This window comes from Chrysoperla carnea, chromosome 3, assembly GCF_905475395.1.
Source record: "Chrysoperla carnea chromosome 3, inChrCarn1.1, whole genome shotgun sequence".
Classification (NCBI taxonomy): domain Eukaryota; kingdom Metazoa; phylum Arthropoda; class Insecta; order Neuroptera; family Chrysopidae; genus Chrysoperla; species Chrysoperla carnea.
Genome location: NC_058339.1, coordinates 92,322,072 through 92,337,032, shown reverse-complemented (window position 1 = coordinate 92,337,032; position 14,961 = coordinate 92,322,072). Strand labels below are relative to the sequence as shown.

Below are 14,961 nucleotides of genomic sequence, written 5' to 3'. Positions count from 1 at the left end.
ATAAAAGAAGTATTACTTTTTTTTAATACCCCTTTTAAATTGTAAGTATTATATATAAAAAAAAAGGGGTTAAATATAAATAAACCACGTGACTACGATTATTTAAGTCGCGTGCCACCACTTAAATAATTCTTTTTTTTTATATTCAATAACAACACAGTGTTATATAATAATATGCTAATAGAGACTGGTTAGTGTAAGCATAATACCTGTTTTTTTTTTTTAATACTTTTGATAGTGTTATTTAAATAAAGGTAGATAGAATGTGTTGTTGTGTTGTTGTAACATTATTATCAGCCACAAAAATTAAGGTAGTATGACAGTATCGAAATCATACATAACATTCTAGTCAAATCAGCAATAACTTTTTTTTAATCAATTATACAGTGCGTTCATTTCAAAAGTATCCACTCTTAATAACTCTTGACCGCGTCAATTTAGATATCTAGGGGGAATTTCAAAAAGGGTACCTAGAGAATTTTAGGTTTCACCCTTTCGCCCCTAGCCAGCCCGACTATGAAATTTGAAATTTCACCCACTTTCTTGTGAAACTTCATTTGAAAGCGCATAATTTTCTCTATTCAACCAAGGTCAAAAAAATGAATTCGATCGTTTAGTTTTTAAGATAAATTACACAGAAGACAGATAGTATGAATTCCATCTTCTGGGCATTATTTGAAGAACTAATCGATCAATAGTTCTTCAAATAATGCCCACTAATCGATCATTGTTTACAAAAATTTTCAATAGTTTAGGAGCTATGACTGTATAAACAATTTATTTGTTTATAACAATTTTTCTCCCACTCTAATCGATGAGCAAGTTGAAAAAGTTCGAATTCAATGGGTCAAAATGCACTCCTTGTTCGGTTGGAGCTGTGTAAATGGATACGAAACCCACTCAGCACACTCGTAACTGTGATATTCTCGATGATGATGACATACTACCTTAAAATAAAATAAAATGAACCCTTCTATACCTACTACTGGTACCTACTTTGAGTTAGTTAGTTAGTAGTACCTGTCCTAAAGGCATACAAAACAGGATATTAATATTATAATATTATTATTAAATGCATCATTTACATTTTATTTAAATTGATAAAAAACACCTTTTTACATCATATTTATTACATAATACATATATTATTTAGATAGAGGTGCAACAAGTTCACTTGTGTGTGGTAGATTATGTTTATTTAAAAAAAAAAGGGTTTAATTCGAATGACATTTTATCTAATCTATTACCTATTATGTAGTTATGTTTATGCATGTTATTTATGTATTCATTTTTTAAATGTTTTGATTATAATCAAGTGAATATGATACCTGTTCACTTGTTTGATATTCATTTAAATAAAATTTGATTTAACCCCCTTTAAGGGATTTCAATGAAACTTTATAAATACATTTTTTGATTAACAAAGTTTCTAAAAATCACAAAATCTAGTTGGTTGTTCAAAGTTAGCTGAAAAAAGATGAAGCATATAAGTTATCCTTAAAAAAACTAGATAAAATATTTAGAAAATCCTGTAGTTTATAATAATACCATAAAAATATAAGGTTGTCGATGATATAAAAACAAAATTTTAATTTAATTATTAAAATTCGAAGATCCATCATTTGATGAAGAGAGACGACTATAGTTAGAATATGGATGATTGAAGAAAGATATCTATATTATCAAATTTATAAGCATCACTTGCACACAATATATTATATATTTTTGTAGTTGAGTGGTATTGTAAAGCCAAAAATAACTCATTACTTGATGACAAAGCATATAATTGGTTTATATGTATGTATCGTGCAATAAACCAAAACTTTTTTTACAATACTGTTGGTTTACAATCACCTTAAATCTCTTCTATCAAAAACAGAATAAGATAGATATCGAATCAAAAGAATAAAACAGATCTCGAATAGACAGGAAAAAATAGGCTAAAAAATAATATATAAAATTAAATATTAAAATTTAATATAATATTAATCTGGCATTTTTTCAAAAGGATTAAAATGTAATAATAGCTAGAATATTCGAGAAAAAATATTTGTTAACTAAATGAAAAATATATATATAATTTTGGTTACATTTCTAAGTAGTAAATAATCAATCATATATAAAACTTAAATCAATATATCAACTGTCATATTGAAAATGCATTTTACATATTATACATAATATAAAAAAGATCAGCATACTAGCCAAGTTAGCCAAGCTACCAAGGGTGAATTTTAATATTTGGGTGAAGGGGGTTATATAGAAAGGGGTTATAATTTGATAGATATTATTATATGATGTACACCCAAAATGCAGACATGTGTTAATAATTGGTATATTTTTGATCATTAATAAAAAATTTTTATTATTATTTGAACTGATTTTTCTCCATTCATTTCATAATACAATGTTTATTTTTTTTATATCGCTACCAAAATGCTATTAAAAAATGTACAGATTTATTGTTCAAAAATTTGTATATGTACTAAAAGTAATAATTTTTTACATCCAATGAAATTAATTGCTTAAATTTTTTCACGAGGAATTTCAATGAGACAGTTATAACAAGATTTCTGTATTCTCTTAAGCATGTATTAGCAACCTTTTCTTTTTGATAATGTTTTAGAATATTTCTTGAAATCACCCAAATATTCAAAATATATTCATACAATGCAAAAGTCCAGTATATTAAAACTAAATAAAAACAATAATGTTTCCGTTTCTTTACATATTGAAAAGTAAAGAACCAAAAAGAAAAATGATATTGATACCACAAAAAAAAAAGCCAGCTATTTCCATAAGATGTAAATGATCCATTTTTATTTTTGTTTGAGTAGGTACTTTATTCAAATGAAGATAGTAAGATGATAGTAGCCACTAGAGCTTCTTGTTCCTAGCTAGGCTTACAATAATAATATGATAGTATATTTTTATTGGTAATATGTAGTAAGGTATGTTTTGTTATTCAAAACATTTTATAAACATAAACATACCCATTACTGAATACACTAAACTTACCTATCATCTACTAACTTGAATATTATATCATATTCACATCATATCATCTGAATATTATTCAAACAATACTTATACAGGGTGTTCCATGACTCAATACACATAGTTTAAGAGCGTATTCTCTGAACAATTTTAAGTCGAAAGTGTCTTATATACTTTTGTCCAAAATCCAATAGTTAAGGAGTTATGTGCATTTTTATGTCTATAAAGAAGATAGGCTACTTTTACAAATCAAGAATATGCAGATTTTAATTTTATTTACGGATATTGTGACGAAAATGCAATAGCGTCAATGCAGGAATATCAACGACGCTTTTATGATCGAAGAATTCCTAAAAAACAAGTGTTCTTAAATGTACATCGTCATTTGGTAGAAAAAGGTAATTTTCCTGAAGGAAACGCTGAAAGGTAATAGCAAAAATATTTCGACGAAGAAGCTATTCTTAACACATCGAAAAAAGTCCTTCGAAGAATATGAGTGAGTGAGTATAGAGGTTAGCGGGCCATGCTCGAGTATCGGACCTCGAAGCAATGGTTCAGAGCACTTAGCCAAATAGACCCTTAATAGAACTTCGAAGAATATACGAAGAATTAAATAATTAAATATATTTTTAAAAACTATAAATAGTTTGAAAAATTCATAACTCAAAAATGGATAAGATTTCTTGCTATGCGTTACATCCCAATTCCGGTTTGGGTGAACATGAAAATTTCCAGTTGTGAAGTTCTTATGAACTATCCTGTAGGTACATTGATCTCAAATATTTAGATGTGTAGAAGCTTGAAGCTTGACTATACATTTTGGTCATATGTTATTTTTTGATAGTTGGGATAAAATCATATTCTCTCCTGTTCGAAAATCACTTTTATTCTACATTTACATATTTGGTCGTTTACAGCTAACTTGTATAAATAAATACAGTTATTTACATTCGTAAACGTGTGTGAAACGGATCGAACATTCAAATCACTAGCTCTGATATTTGTTTAAGGATGTACAAGCACCAAAGCAATTTTAAATACAAAAGCTTGAAATTATTTATATGACTAAGTTGGACTAAGTCTAAATCAATTCAAAATTAGACATAATTTAACATTGGTTTTATGGTGAAATGGTAGATGGGTGATATGTTTTCATAGATTTATCCAAAACTAGTCAATGAAAATTTAAAAAAAAAAAAGAAATTAAAGTTAAAACCTTATTAAATTATTGAAAACAAAAGAAAAACTTAATTAAAGAGAATTGAAAAAAATACACTCGAACCAGGACTCGAACCCGGACTTCTTGGATTCATGTCAAGCGCTGTACCAATTAGGTTATTCGAGTTCTAGACACGAATGCAATTTTTTTCAACTTAAATATTTAAAAAAGGGGTATTAAAATTTCCCAGCTTATAAAGGGCATTGATAAGAATGTATTTACTCGATTTAAAGATAATCCTAAGAAAATGTAATTTTTGATAAGATCCTTAAAGGAAAATACTTTCGAGTTTAGTCAATGATTTAACTTCGAATAAATAGAATTTTAACTTCTATTCCTTTGTAATTTTTTAAACACATGTGTTGTTTAAAAATCTTTTCTAAAAACAAATTCCGTAAGATGTGTTTTTTTTTGAACCATAAAATATATCATAAATAATATTGATTGAATAACAGCTGAATCAAAATTTACATATGAATCCATTTCATAAACATTACAGCTATTATAATAATACGTCCGACTACCTCCTATTTGTGTAGTAAGCGGCGGCATCGGCTGATATGTGAGTGATCTTTTTTACAATAGCTCTTCTTTGTAAGCACCGAACAACTAAAAAGCAAATCTCTCTCTCTCAGTGTTTTTTTTTGTTATGTATTTTTACAAAATCGAACATTTCAAATACATGATTTGAATATCAAACAGTGATCGTTGGTCCGAACAAGCTGTTATGTTGTAGTAATATTCAGATGATGTGTGTAGTTACGAACAAGAAATATGTGAATATGATGGGTTCTTCGAAGGCTCCCTCATCACAATACAATCTTATATATATATATATATATATATTGTCATTTTTATAATTTTCATACAAATTGTACCAAACATTCATATGTTATGTAACAATTATTAACAAGTTTATACATAAGGGGAAACCGTAAACGTTCCCAAAGAAATGAAATTATGAAAAAATTTGAGACTTACCGTTCATTTCATCACTTTAAATGTTTTTTTATGGAAAAACGAGTGCAGCTTTTCTTTATAGGAAAATACTCTTCATGCTTTCAACTAATGTCTTTTCCAAATTAATCTTTTTAAAATTAGCCTTGTTATATAATAAACCATATCTTTAAAAACACTTCAATATAGGACTTTTATTTAAAAAAAATTTCTGTTGTCGCCGTGACGGTGAAAATTAGGCGCAAATTATATAGTATGTATTATATGGGAATAGTGACTAACTTTCTTTACTTACATGACGTAAGAAAATAAACGATTGCGAAATCAATAGTGTCTATACATAGTATTTCAACAATTAACTCAGTCAGTTGTTTGTTTTCACTTGTTGTCAATTGATTTTAGTATTAGCGAAAGTTAAATATCATCTTCTCTCTCTCAATTCAACAAAGCTGGAATTTGTTTCTTTAGAGAATAACAAGGCCTTGATTGAGTTTTTCTGATGGGAAAGTGTGCTTTCTTCAATCTCTTCAGTTAATTTTTTTTTAAAATCCTTATTTTTTGTAATGAAATACAAACTACATAACATAAATGAATTAGTTACATTCTGTAAATGAGAATATACAATAAACATTAAACAGCTAAAATAAATATTCGATTTATTCAAATTTATCAATATCAAATAAGGGTGTGTGTGAATCAAAATATTTATTAGCTTTCTGGTTTTAACGTTCATTTGAAGCATCACTTAATATATTTCGTGGTTCATTTTCTCTTATTTGAAAAGAGACTATTTTGGATCAGATATAAAAAAACAAAAAAAAAAAAAACAAATATAAAATTTAAAAAATATAAAATAAATCAAAAATCTATTCATTTTAAAATCAAGCAAAAAAAATATGGCACAAATTTTAAAACCCCTCCAATACACATAAGGGATGTTTTTTTATTGTTTTGTATGTATAAAAACTCCTTTGAGAGGACACAAAATATGATTAGGGTTGAATATGATTGGCTTATGTAGATTAATCTTAGAGGGTTAAAACACATTAACAACAATGTAACTCGAATGATGTTACTGTGATATACATACACACACTTTGACGTCATCAATCATGATATGACGTAAGCGATTTTTGAATGTTTGTTAGTTCAAACTAAACTGACAGTCACCCTCAGTATATGTTGTTTTTCGCGTGTTTAGAATAAATGAATCGTTGATTCGGATATGAGTATTTAGTAACGGTAAGTTGGTAACAATTTTAACCCTGTTCGGTATTTTTTTTTTATAATCAAAAAAGCTATTTATTTGCTATTAATTGATTTTAAAAAAAAGGGGTGATTTTTGGTTTTAATAAAATGGACGTTTTACTAGTTATAATTTATAAATTAGTTTCGGAAATATGACTTGAATAGAAAAAAAAGCATAGTAAATTATATGTAGACAAACAGAGGCCAGGCCATATAACAAGCCTGCCTGATGCTATTTTTCAAAGATTCTAAATAATAGAAATTAGCACATTAATGGCCCATCAATTATAATAAACGTCAATTTGTTCGTAGCTATTGTTCGTTATCGAATATTATTCACTTTTCACATTTATTTTTCTTGTTTGCTTCTTCAATTATATTCAAAATACAGAATTGATTGTGATATTTTATTCGTCATTTAAGAATTTATTAGCAGAAGTTTGTGTTTTTTCTATCAAAAACTTTTATCTTCAAACATAATTTTCCACTTTCATTATACGATAATTTTTAAGAGAATTGCCGAAGGAAATGGCTCTTTTGCTTTTGTACTGATGATTCAAATGTTCATCTATCCTACCTAATAGATGTCAAAAATGACCATCGTTGAATTACAATTATCGATAAACTTTAAATATATTATCTTTCGATTAAGTAAATTCAAGCTTACCATGATGGCTAAAAAATAGACTCACAGCCAAAAAATGTATCGCTTAAGAAAAAACAGGCTAGAGAAATAATATTAAGATTTCATTTTGTTCATTATGTAATTTGTGCATCATATCTGTAATAAAATTGCCTATAAATAAAAAGAAATTAAATTATCATTTTATTTCTCTAGCCTGTTTTTAGTCAAGAGTTGGGCATTGTGGAATTCCTCACGACTTGAGCTAATTTTTATTTACGCAACTAATAATTCATCAGACAAAAGTACAGCAAAACGTGACCGTGTTTAGCTAATTTTAATTTTCAATTTATGAAATTATTCATGTTATACCAAAGTTTTAAGTTTTTCACTTTTGTCGATAGCCCCTATGATTGCCTATCTTTTTTTTATGTTGAATTATCGTAAATTTGAATTCAATCACCATAATAATTTAAATTGAATACTTAATTTTAAAAATAAATAAATAAAAGATGTTTAAATTCCATCACATATGCAAGTTGTGATATTTTTTTATAAAAAAAAAACTAGGTAGCTGCTACATTCTAGCACTAGAGTAATAAACAACCCCTAAAAAGCTATTTTCACGGTCGGTGAACTATGATCAAGTTGGTTTATATATGTAGTGAGTGACCAGTGAAAGTCTATAAAGTGAGTTTTGTACCTTCAAAACGTGGTAGGTACCAACATCGAACGCACTCATTCACTCTCTTACAATATGTACCCACTCATGTTCTAATAATCATAATAATAATATAGAATCTAGAATACATAGAAAGCTATTTGAATCATTCAGTGTGAAATTCTTATAGGGTGTTGATGATATAACCAGTTATCATTACTTCAGGATCATAATGTGTCATGCAGTTTGTACAAGAATACAGCACTGTACTCTATACTGGAAGCTGTGATTCCAGCACTGTAAACATTCTTTTTGTTAGTATAGTTCATTTCATTTATGATCCAATTTATCTACTAAACTTCACTAAGAAATAACTTCAAAGCCTAAGTTTGAAATTCGAATTTTCGTTGTAAGTCTGTGTTGTCAAATTTCCACCACGCAAGTAAAAAAAATAAGTAGCGCTTCAAAAACTAAGCGTTTAAAGAAAAAATCGCAAAAGTACTTTTTTGCATAAAACAAATAAAAAAACACAAAAATATTTTTTATTTTGAAAAAAATTCTAATTTTTGTACTTTGTGTAGCCCCCTTACTCCATGTTTATCTGTCGATTTTTGTCATTAACGAACTTGACCTTTCAAAAACCAAAACCCTTCTTGGTACTAAATTTTATTCAAATCGGATTTAAGGATGTATGAGCATGGTAGTGGGGGCACAAATTTAAAAATAGATATTTTCAATTTTGATAATAAATTTATATTATTACTTGACGATATAAGACGAAAAGTAAGAATAAAATTTTTCGATATCTGGTTTAATTTTCAAAATATCGAAAATTTTGTTTATTTAGCTTTCGATATTTTGAAAACCAAGACACATATCGAAAAATTTTATTCTTATTTTTCGTCTACATTCATGAAGTTATAACAAAATTCATCATCAAAATTGAAAATAAGATAAAAATACTTTCAACCCTTAATCTACCCTGCTCTTACATCCCTTATATGGACAGTGACACTTAGTTTTTTTCTTTTCTAATTCATTGCTAATATGTTTACTTTCTATTAAAAAGTTTTTTTTAAATTTGTTTTCATTCATTCCAAATGAAAATTATCAAAAACTTCCAAAATATGTCGTTTTTTGAGATTCCTCCATAAGAGCCAATGTATTTTATATCGATTTTTAATGACTTTTTTCTTAAAAATTTGCACGGATACCTAAGCTGAAATTTTAACCACATATTCTTTGAGTAAAAGACTACCTACAAACAAATTTTGAGCCTTTAAATCAAACATTATTGTCATGCTCATACATCCTTAAACTGTGACCGCTTGAGAGTTTACAGACACATAAAAGTATGTATACAGAAATATTGTCATCAATACCTTTGCCAACCGACACCTATACTGCATTGACTCGTCCGCCATAACTATTACTAATGTTACTTTTCTCTCAATAAAGTACAGTAAATTATGACGTGCACACCGATATTGGCAAAATGATATCCACAACAAATTTGTTTACCGTGTACTCAATGTTTGAAATTAAATATCCATATACCGCAACTTAACTTTTGTAGGAGATATTTTATGATATGAAATGTAACAAATATTAAAATTGGGTCTGTAAAAAATTGTAAATCTGGTTACTTGTGCATCATTGACTTCAATAATAATATATGGATAGATGAGGGAATGTAATTTTAAGAAGATATGCCATGCCTACCATAGAGTAAGTATGGTACTTGTTCGATCACTACTTCTTCCCTTCAACTTCACATTCACTTTCCAATACGATGCGATGATGCTATGAGTAAAGTGGATGAAAAAGAAGGACCTGTAAAAATATAATTTTTTACAATATTTTCATATACTTACAAGGAGCTTATCATGCACTTTGCAAGAATAAACACAGTCAATGACTTTTTACTATAATGTAATGTAATGTATAATATATAAGAAATTTGACATAAATATCAAATATGAATTGACTAAATTTGATTTTAAATTAACTCACAAAATAGAATTTTACTTTTCATTTTTACAGGATGTACTGATGATTGGCCACTGATTATAATACCATGTATATATGAAATATGTCAAGGTATACTATAAGTTTAGTCCTAAGTTTGTAACGCTTAAAAATATTGATGCTACAAACAAAATTATGATATAGGTGCTCTAAAATCAGTCTTGTTGATATTAGTCTATCAGTTCGTAAATGAGCAACATAGGTCAACTGGATCTTGGGTCAAAAGCGAGCGTTTTTCGAAAGAAATGTTTTAAATAAAAAATTTTAGTGAGCATTAATTTCTTAATTTAAGGGGTTATTCTATCTCTTACCCTTTAGGATGTAAATTGGCTATTAAAGAAACCCTATAATCAATTAAAATAATTCACTCTTAAATTAATAATAAATTAATTAAAATTAAATTTAATAATTAAAATAAAATAAATAATCTTTGTTACAGATGAAGATCTAAATGGTGACCTAAGTGGTGACGACCAAAGTGTAAATAGTGATTTAAATCGTGATGACAATTCAATGGATTCAGATAGAGCAGGAGGTGATGGTGCATTAAATTTGGTAAATAAATAACAAATATTTATGATAATTTTATATAAAATTTAAAACATTTGTTCCCAATAAATAATAATTCACAATCTTGTTTACAACAATCCCAATGGAATGAATGAATATCAAAATAAAAACATTTGAAGTTTTCAAAACAAGGGATGGATGGATTGTTGGGATAGATATAGGATAAAGTGGATATAAAATACTCCAGATATATATATATTTATTCAATTGAATGTATGCATTCAATTCATTCCTTGTTGCTTGCTTGTCTGTTGTTTATTTATGTTTTGAGATGTGATGTACTCCTTAGGGAGTTGTACATAAGTTGTATTTGTGGCGTGATTTATGATATTTTAAATAACACACTTTTAACATATTATTGGCTCTACATATAAATACATTTAATATAACTTATAAATTGCATCATATTACTAAATTAAGTAGTATTTTCTTTGTTTTCACTTGTTTTTCTTCAAGTATTTCTAACAACATGCGACTAAAAATAGTTTTTCAGGAAAAATTTCTAATATATACTAATAATACAGGTTATATAGAAACTAGTTACTCTTGTCCATAATGCACTAAATTACAGGAGTTATTTTTTATTTAAAAAGGTTCAGTATCACATACTCAATGTAAAATCCTTACAAAAATATGTAAAGGATATCTCTTGATTGCAAAAGTAGTTTCCCACTCCCTTAAAGTGTCCAAATAACATACCAAAAAAGCAGCTTTACATCGCGTTTTGCGATTTTAATGTAGAATTTGACATACGTATTATATTATTAGTAGAATGTATGCGTAATATAGTTTCATTAGTTAGGCAACTTGTTATACTTCAATGTAATACATCATGTATACATTTGAATATATAATGTTGTATTTTTTAAACTACTTACTTTAATCCATCACAATCAAAACCATCATATTAAAGAGGTTTGACTGTTTGAGCAAGTACGGTGAATATTCATTTGTTTTTGCGGTAAATGATAGTTCAAACTCCTTCGATCACAATAAACACAGTTTTGGGACCTCTTACGGACCAAAATTTTGAATTATTTCATTTTAAAATTGTGATTCTTAACATAATACCTAATGGTGAATTAGCCTCAAAAAAATTTTTTCATGAAGAAAATTCAACACAGATTTGGTTTATGCAAAATAAAACATTACTTTACGGTACTTTCCAAAAAGAAAAATCTTGGTTTTTTGACGCTTTTCCGATATTTTTAGATCATTTTTTAACATTTACGTCATACAAATTGCCTAGTTGACTAGCCACGTAACAGCCGAACCACTTTTAAAAACATAAATAAACAAACTTTTATATAAACGAAAATAAAAAAAACTTGGAATAAAATTTCATTGGATTTTTGAATTCTTTTTATTAAAGGTAACGGAACCAACACGAGGCTCATCACCTAATTCACATGTAACAAGTTCAAGTCCCGGTGTAAATGCTGCTACATTAGCTGCCCTAGGTGGACTTGGAAGTTTGCTAAGTAGTCCATTATTACAATTAGGTGGTTTACAAGCGTTACAATCACAACATGCTAGTCTTCAACAATTACAACAGTTTGCCATGTTTCAACCGCATTCACAAGGAACACCTGGATCCCAACTACCACCGCAAGCTCAATTCTTTTTACAAAATCAGGTAATTATTAACTTATTAAAAGAATATATTTATTATTTATTTAATATAATCAAAACATTGTTATTAGGGATTATTACAAAACTTTCCTCGATCAAATCTACCATCTAGGACTGTTGCACATTCAGTGCAGGTCTGTAATCATTTTGTTTACTACATCTAAATCATTTTCAATGCAATTCTTTTATTATTTTATTATTGTCCAAGCATGTTTTGCATGCCAATATTTATGTATTATTTGCAAATTTCATACATAGTACAATTAAACTAAATACCTTAAAGGAAAAAATTAATGCATCTTTGAAATATTTCACAATTGTTTATTATAACAAAAATGTAAGAGTGTCTTCATCTTAAATGCGACACACTGTATATTGTATAGATATTCTTTTATATTAAAATCGAATAAAATATGATAATGATTTGAAATCACGAATCCATTTATAAAACAAATTTAGATATTATGTAGTATTAATAATAAATTTTGATTGATCACTTATAAAGAGCTATTTAATAAAATACGTTTGCGATAATAAATGTTATGCCTTGCACATAATTATAATTTACAAATCATTTTTTGTGGGTTAATTTTTTACGCATTGTTTTCAGACAAAAATAAATATATTCTCTTTGCTGCAATATAGTTTTAAACAATCTTTTTTTGATTGGTTCTACCCCTTATAAATATTATAACAAAATACTTATGTGATTGTCACAACTACATGAGCAGATTTATTCGGTATATTAAAAAAAGATAGATATCTTCGAGTCAGATTTTAACCATTGGTTTTAGTGTAGTAAGTCTACAGCTTAACCAACTTGCTACTGATGCATGTTATATATGCCAAAAAATATGCTATATGTTATAAAAATGATCAATAAGTTTATTTCAAACTTTCTGTACATTAGTAACAACAATCTTCATGTAGTTGATACAATCACATATAGACTAGACATGATACATTTGTGTACATAATAACCAAATCCTCTATTTAAAGCAAACACAAGTATCTTTTAATTAATCGATTCGCTTTATTTACACGATTATATATTCCAACTAAATACAATTTTATTTTCCATCAATAAAATGCATGACTTTAAACTAAAATCAACCTTTTTCATAGAAGTAATGATTTTGTTTATTTAACTTCAGTGATTTTGTATCAAATACAAATATTTAGCTGTACTTTTTCCAATCATTAGGAAATTGTTTGAAAGTATTTTTACTTCGAGATGAGGTTGTCATTATTTTTAATTTTTTTTATTAATGTATAAAGATTTAAAAATATTGCACATTTTATACAACGCTTATTTTATTTAAAGATTGAAGTTATTAAATAATTTATAATTAATGTTATAAAATTAATTTCTAGGTTCAACAAGCAGTCGCTCAAGCCGCCCAACAATTACAACAATTACAAAAAGCTCAACAGCAACAGCAACAACAACAACAGCAACAACAGCAACAACAATCAAACAATAATCAATTAAATACAAGTTTACCACCAAATTCAAATGGCCCGCCAACATCACATCATCAAACAATAACAAATAATCAAACAACACCGCCAAATACAAATACAGCACATATGAATTCAATACCACCAAATATGTTAACACCAAGTACGCCAAGTTCTGGTGGCGGTTTAACGCCACAACATATCAAACAAACACCTAATTCACGTATACTAGAACCATCACCAGAAGAGACAACTGACTTAGAGGAATTGGAACAATTTGCGAAAACTTTTAAACAAAGACGTATCAAATTAGGTAAATAGAATATTCATTTATTACTGTTAAAAAAACTGCTCTGTCAAAACGAGAGGTGTCGTGGAACACCCGGTAGGAATTATGTTTCTTTCGTATCTTAATACATTATATGTGGTTATTTTTTTAATTACAAGATATTTTTCTGAAAATTTAATATAGCTACTTTTACATTTTATTGCATGAATTAATTTTAATATTAGTTTAAAAAAGACATACTTCTGATTTAGTAGTGAACCCAATGTACATTACCTATATTTGGTTTGATCAGGATATTTATTATAACATAAAATTTCCTTGTACTTACTTTACTAATAATCGTTATTCAATTTCAGGATTTACACAAGGTGATGTGGGATTAGCAATGGGAAAATTATATGGAAATGATTTTTCACAAACGACAATATCCAGATTTGAAGCGTTAAATTTAAGTTTTAAAAATATGTGCAAACTAAAACCATTATTACAAAAATGGTTAGAAGACGCAGACAACACAATGAACAATCCAAATTCATTAAGTAATCCATTAACAACACCAGAAGCAATTGGACGACGTCGAAAAAAGCGGACATCAATTGAAACAAGTGTACGTGTTGCATTAGAAAAAGCATTTGTACAAAATCCAAAACCAACATCAGAAGAAATCGCAGTATTAGCAGATAATTTATGTATGGAAAAGGAAGTGGTTCGAGTGTGGTTTTGTAATCGAAGACAAAAGGAAAAACGAATTAATCCACCAACAGCTGCAATGGGTTCCCCGTGTTCAGTGGGTAGTGGAAACGGAGCAATGTTTGCGATTGCAAACACATTAGCTGGTAGTCCATTATCGTTGGTCACATCCAGTGGGCATGGTTTTAATCCAAATATTGGAAAACAAGAATGACGGCACGTTAATTTCTTCACAGATCATTTTCTAGATTAAAAAAAAACACTTTTAAATTCGTGTTGAAAGCGAGAGGAAGACACAAGAAGTCTTTGTTAATAGTGATAGTGCAATTGAGAGAACAATCTCTAAATCCAATGAAAACGTGTTTAATACAAATTTTTCGAAACTACTGGGCATAATTAATTAATTAATTTTTTTTTTCTTTCAATTTGGATCTCAGAGGTAAAAAAAAAGACGATACGTGATAAAAAAAAAAACGGTATGATTTTAAAAATGAATGCTTAGTTTTAAATAAAATAGTATAATTTCAAATTTACTTTCAACAATACTGTCTTCCACGGAGTCAAAGTTCCTAAATGTCTAGTAAAAC

The 14,961-nt window shown here is 27.8% G+C and overlaps 1 protein-coding gene across 1 annotated transcript in view; it reads left to right on the top strand.

The window, feature by feature from the left end:
* The window catches only part of LOC123295803 (protein nubbin-like), a 131,625-nt gene extending 116,942 nt beyond the window's left edge, over positions 1-14,683 (top strand). The window contains exons 6-9 of the mRNA XM_044877264.1: positions 10,172-10,287; positions 11,675-11,938; positions 13,309-13,708; positions 14,041-14,683. Coding sequence (XP_044733199.1) covers positions 10,172-10,287; positions 11,675-11,938; positions 13,309-13,708; positions 14,041-14,588 — 1,328 coding nt within the window. The 3' untranslated portion in view covers positions 14,589-14,683. The remainder of the gene's footprint in view (positions 1-10,171; positions 10,288-11,674; positions 11,939-13,308; positions 13,709-14,040) is intronic.
* Positions 14,684-14,961: the final 278 nt, after the last annotated feature.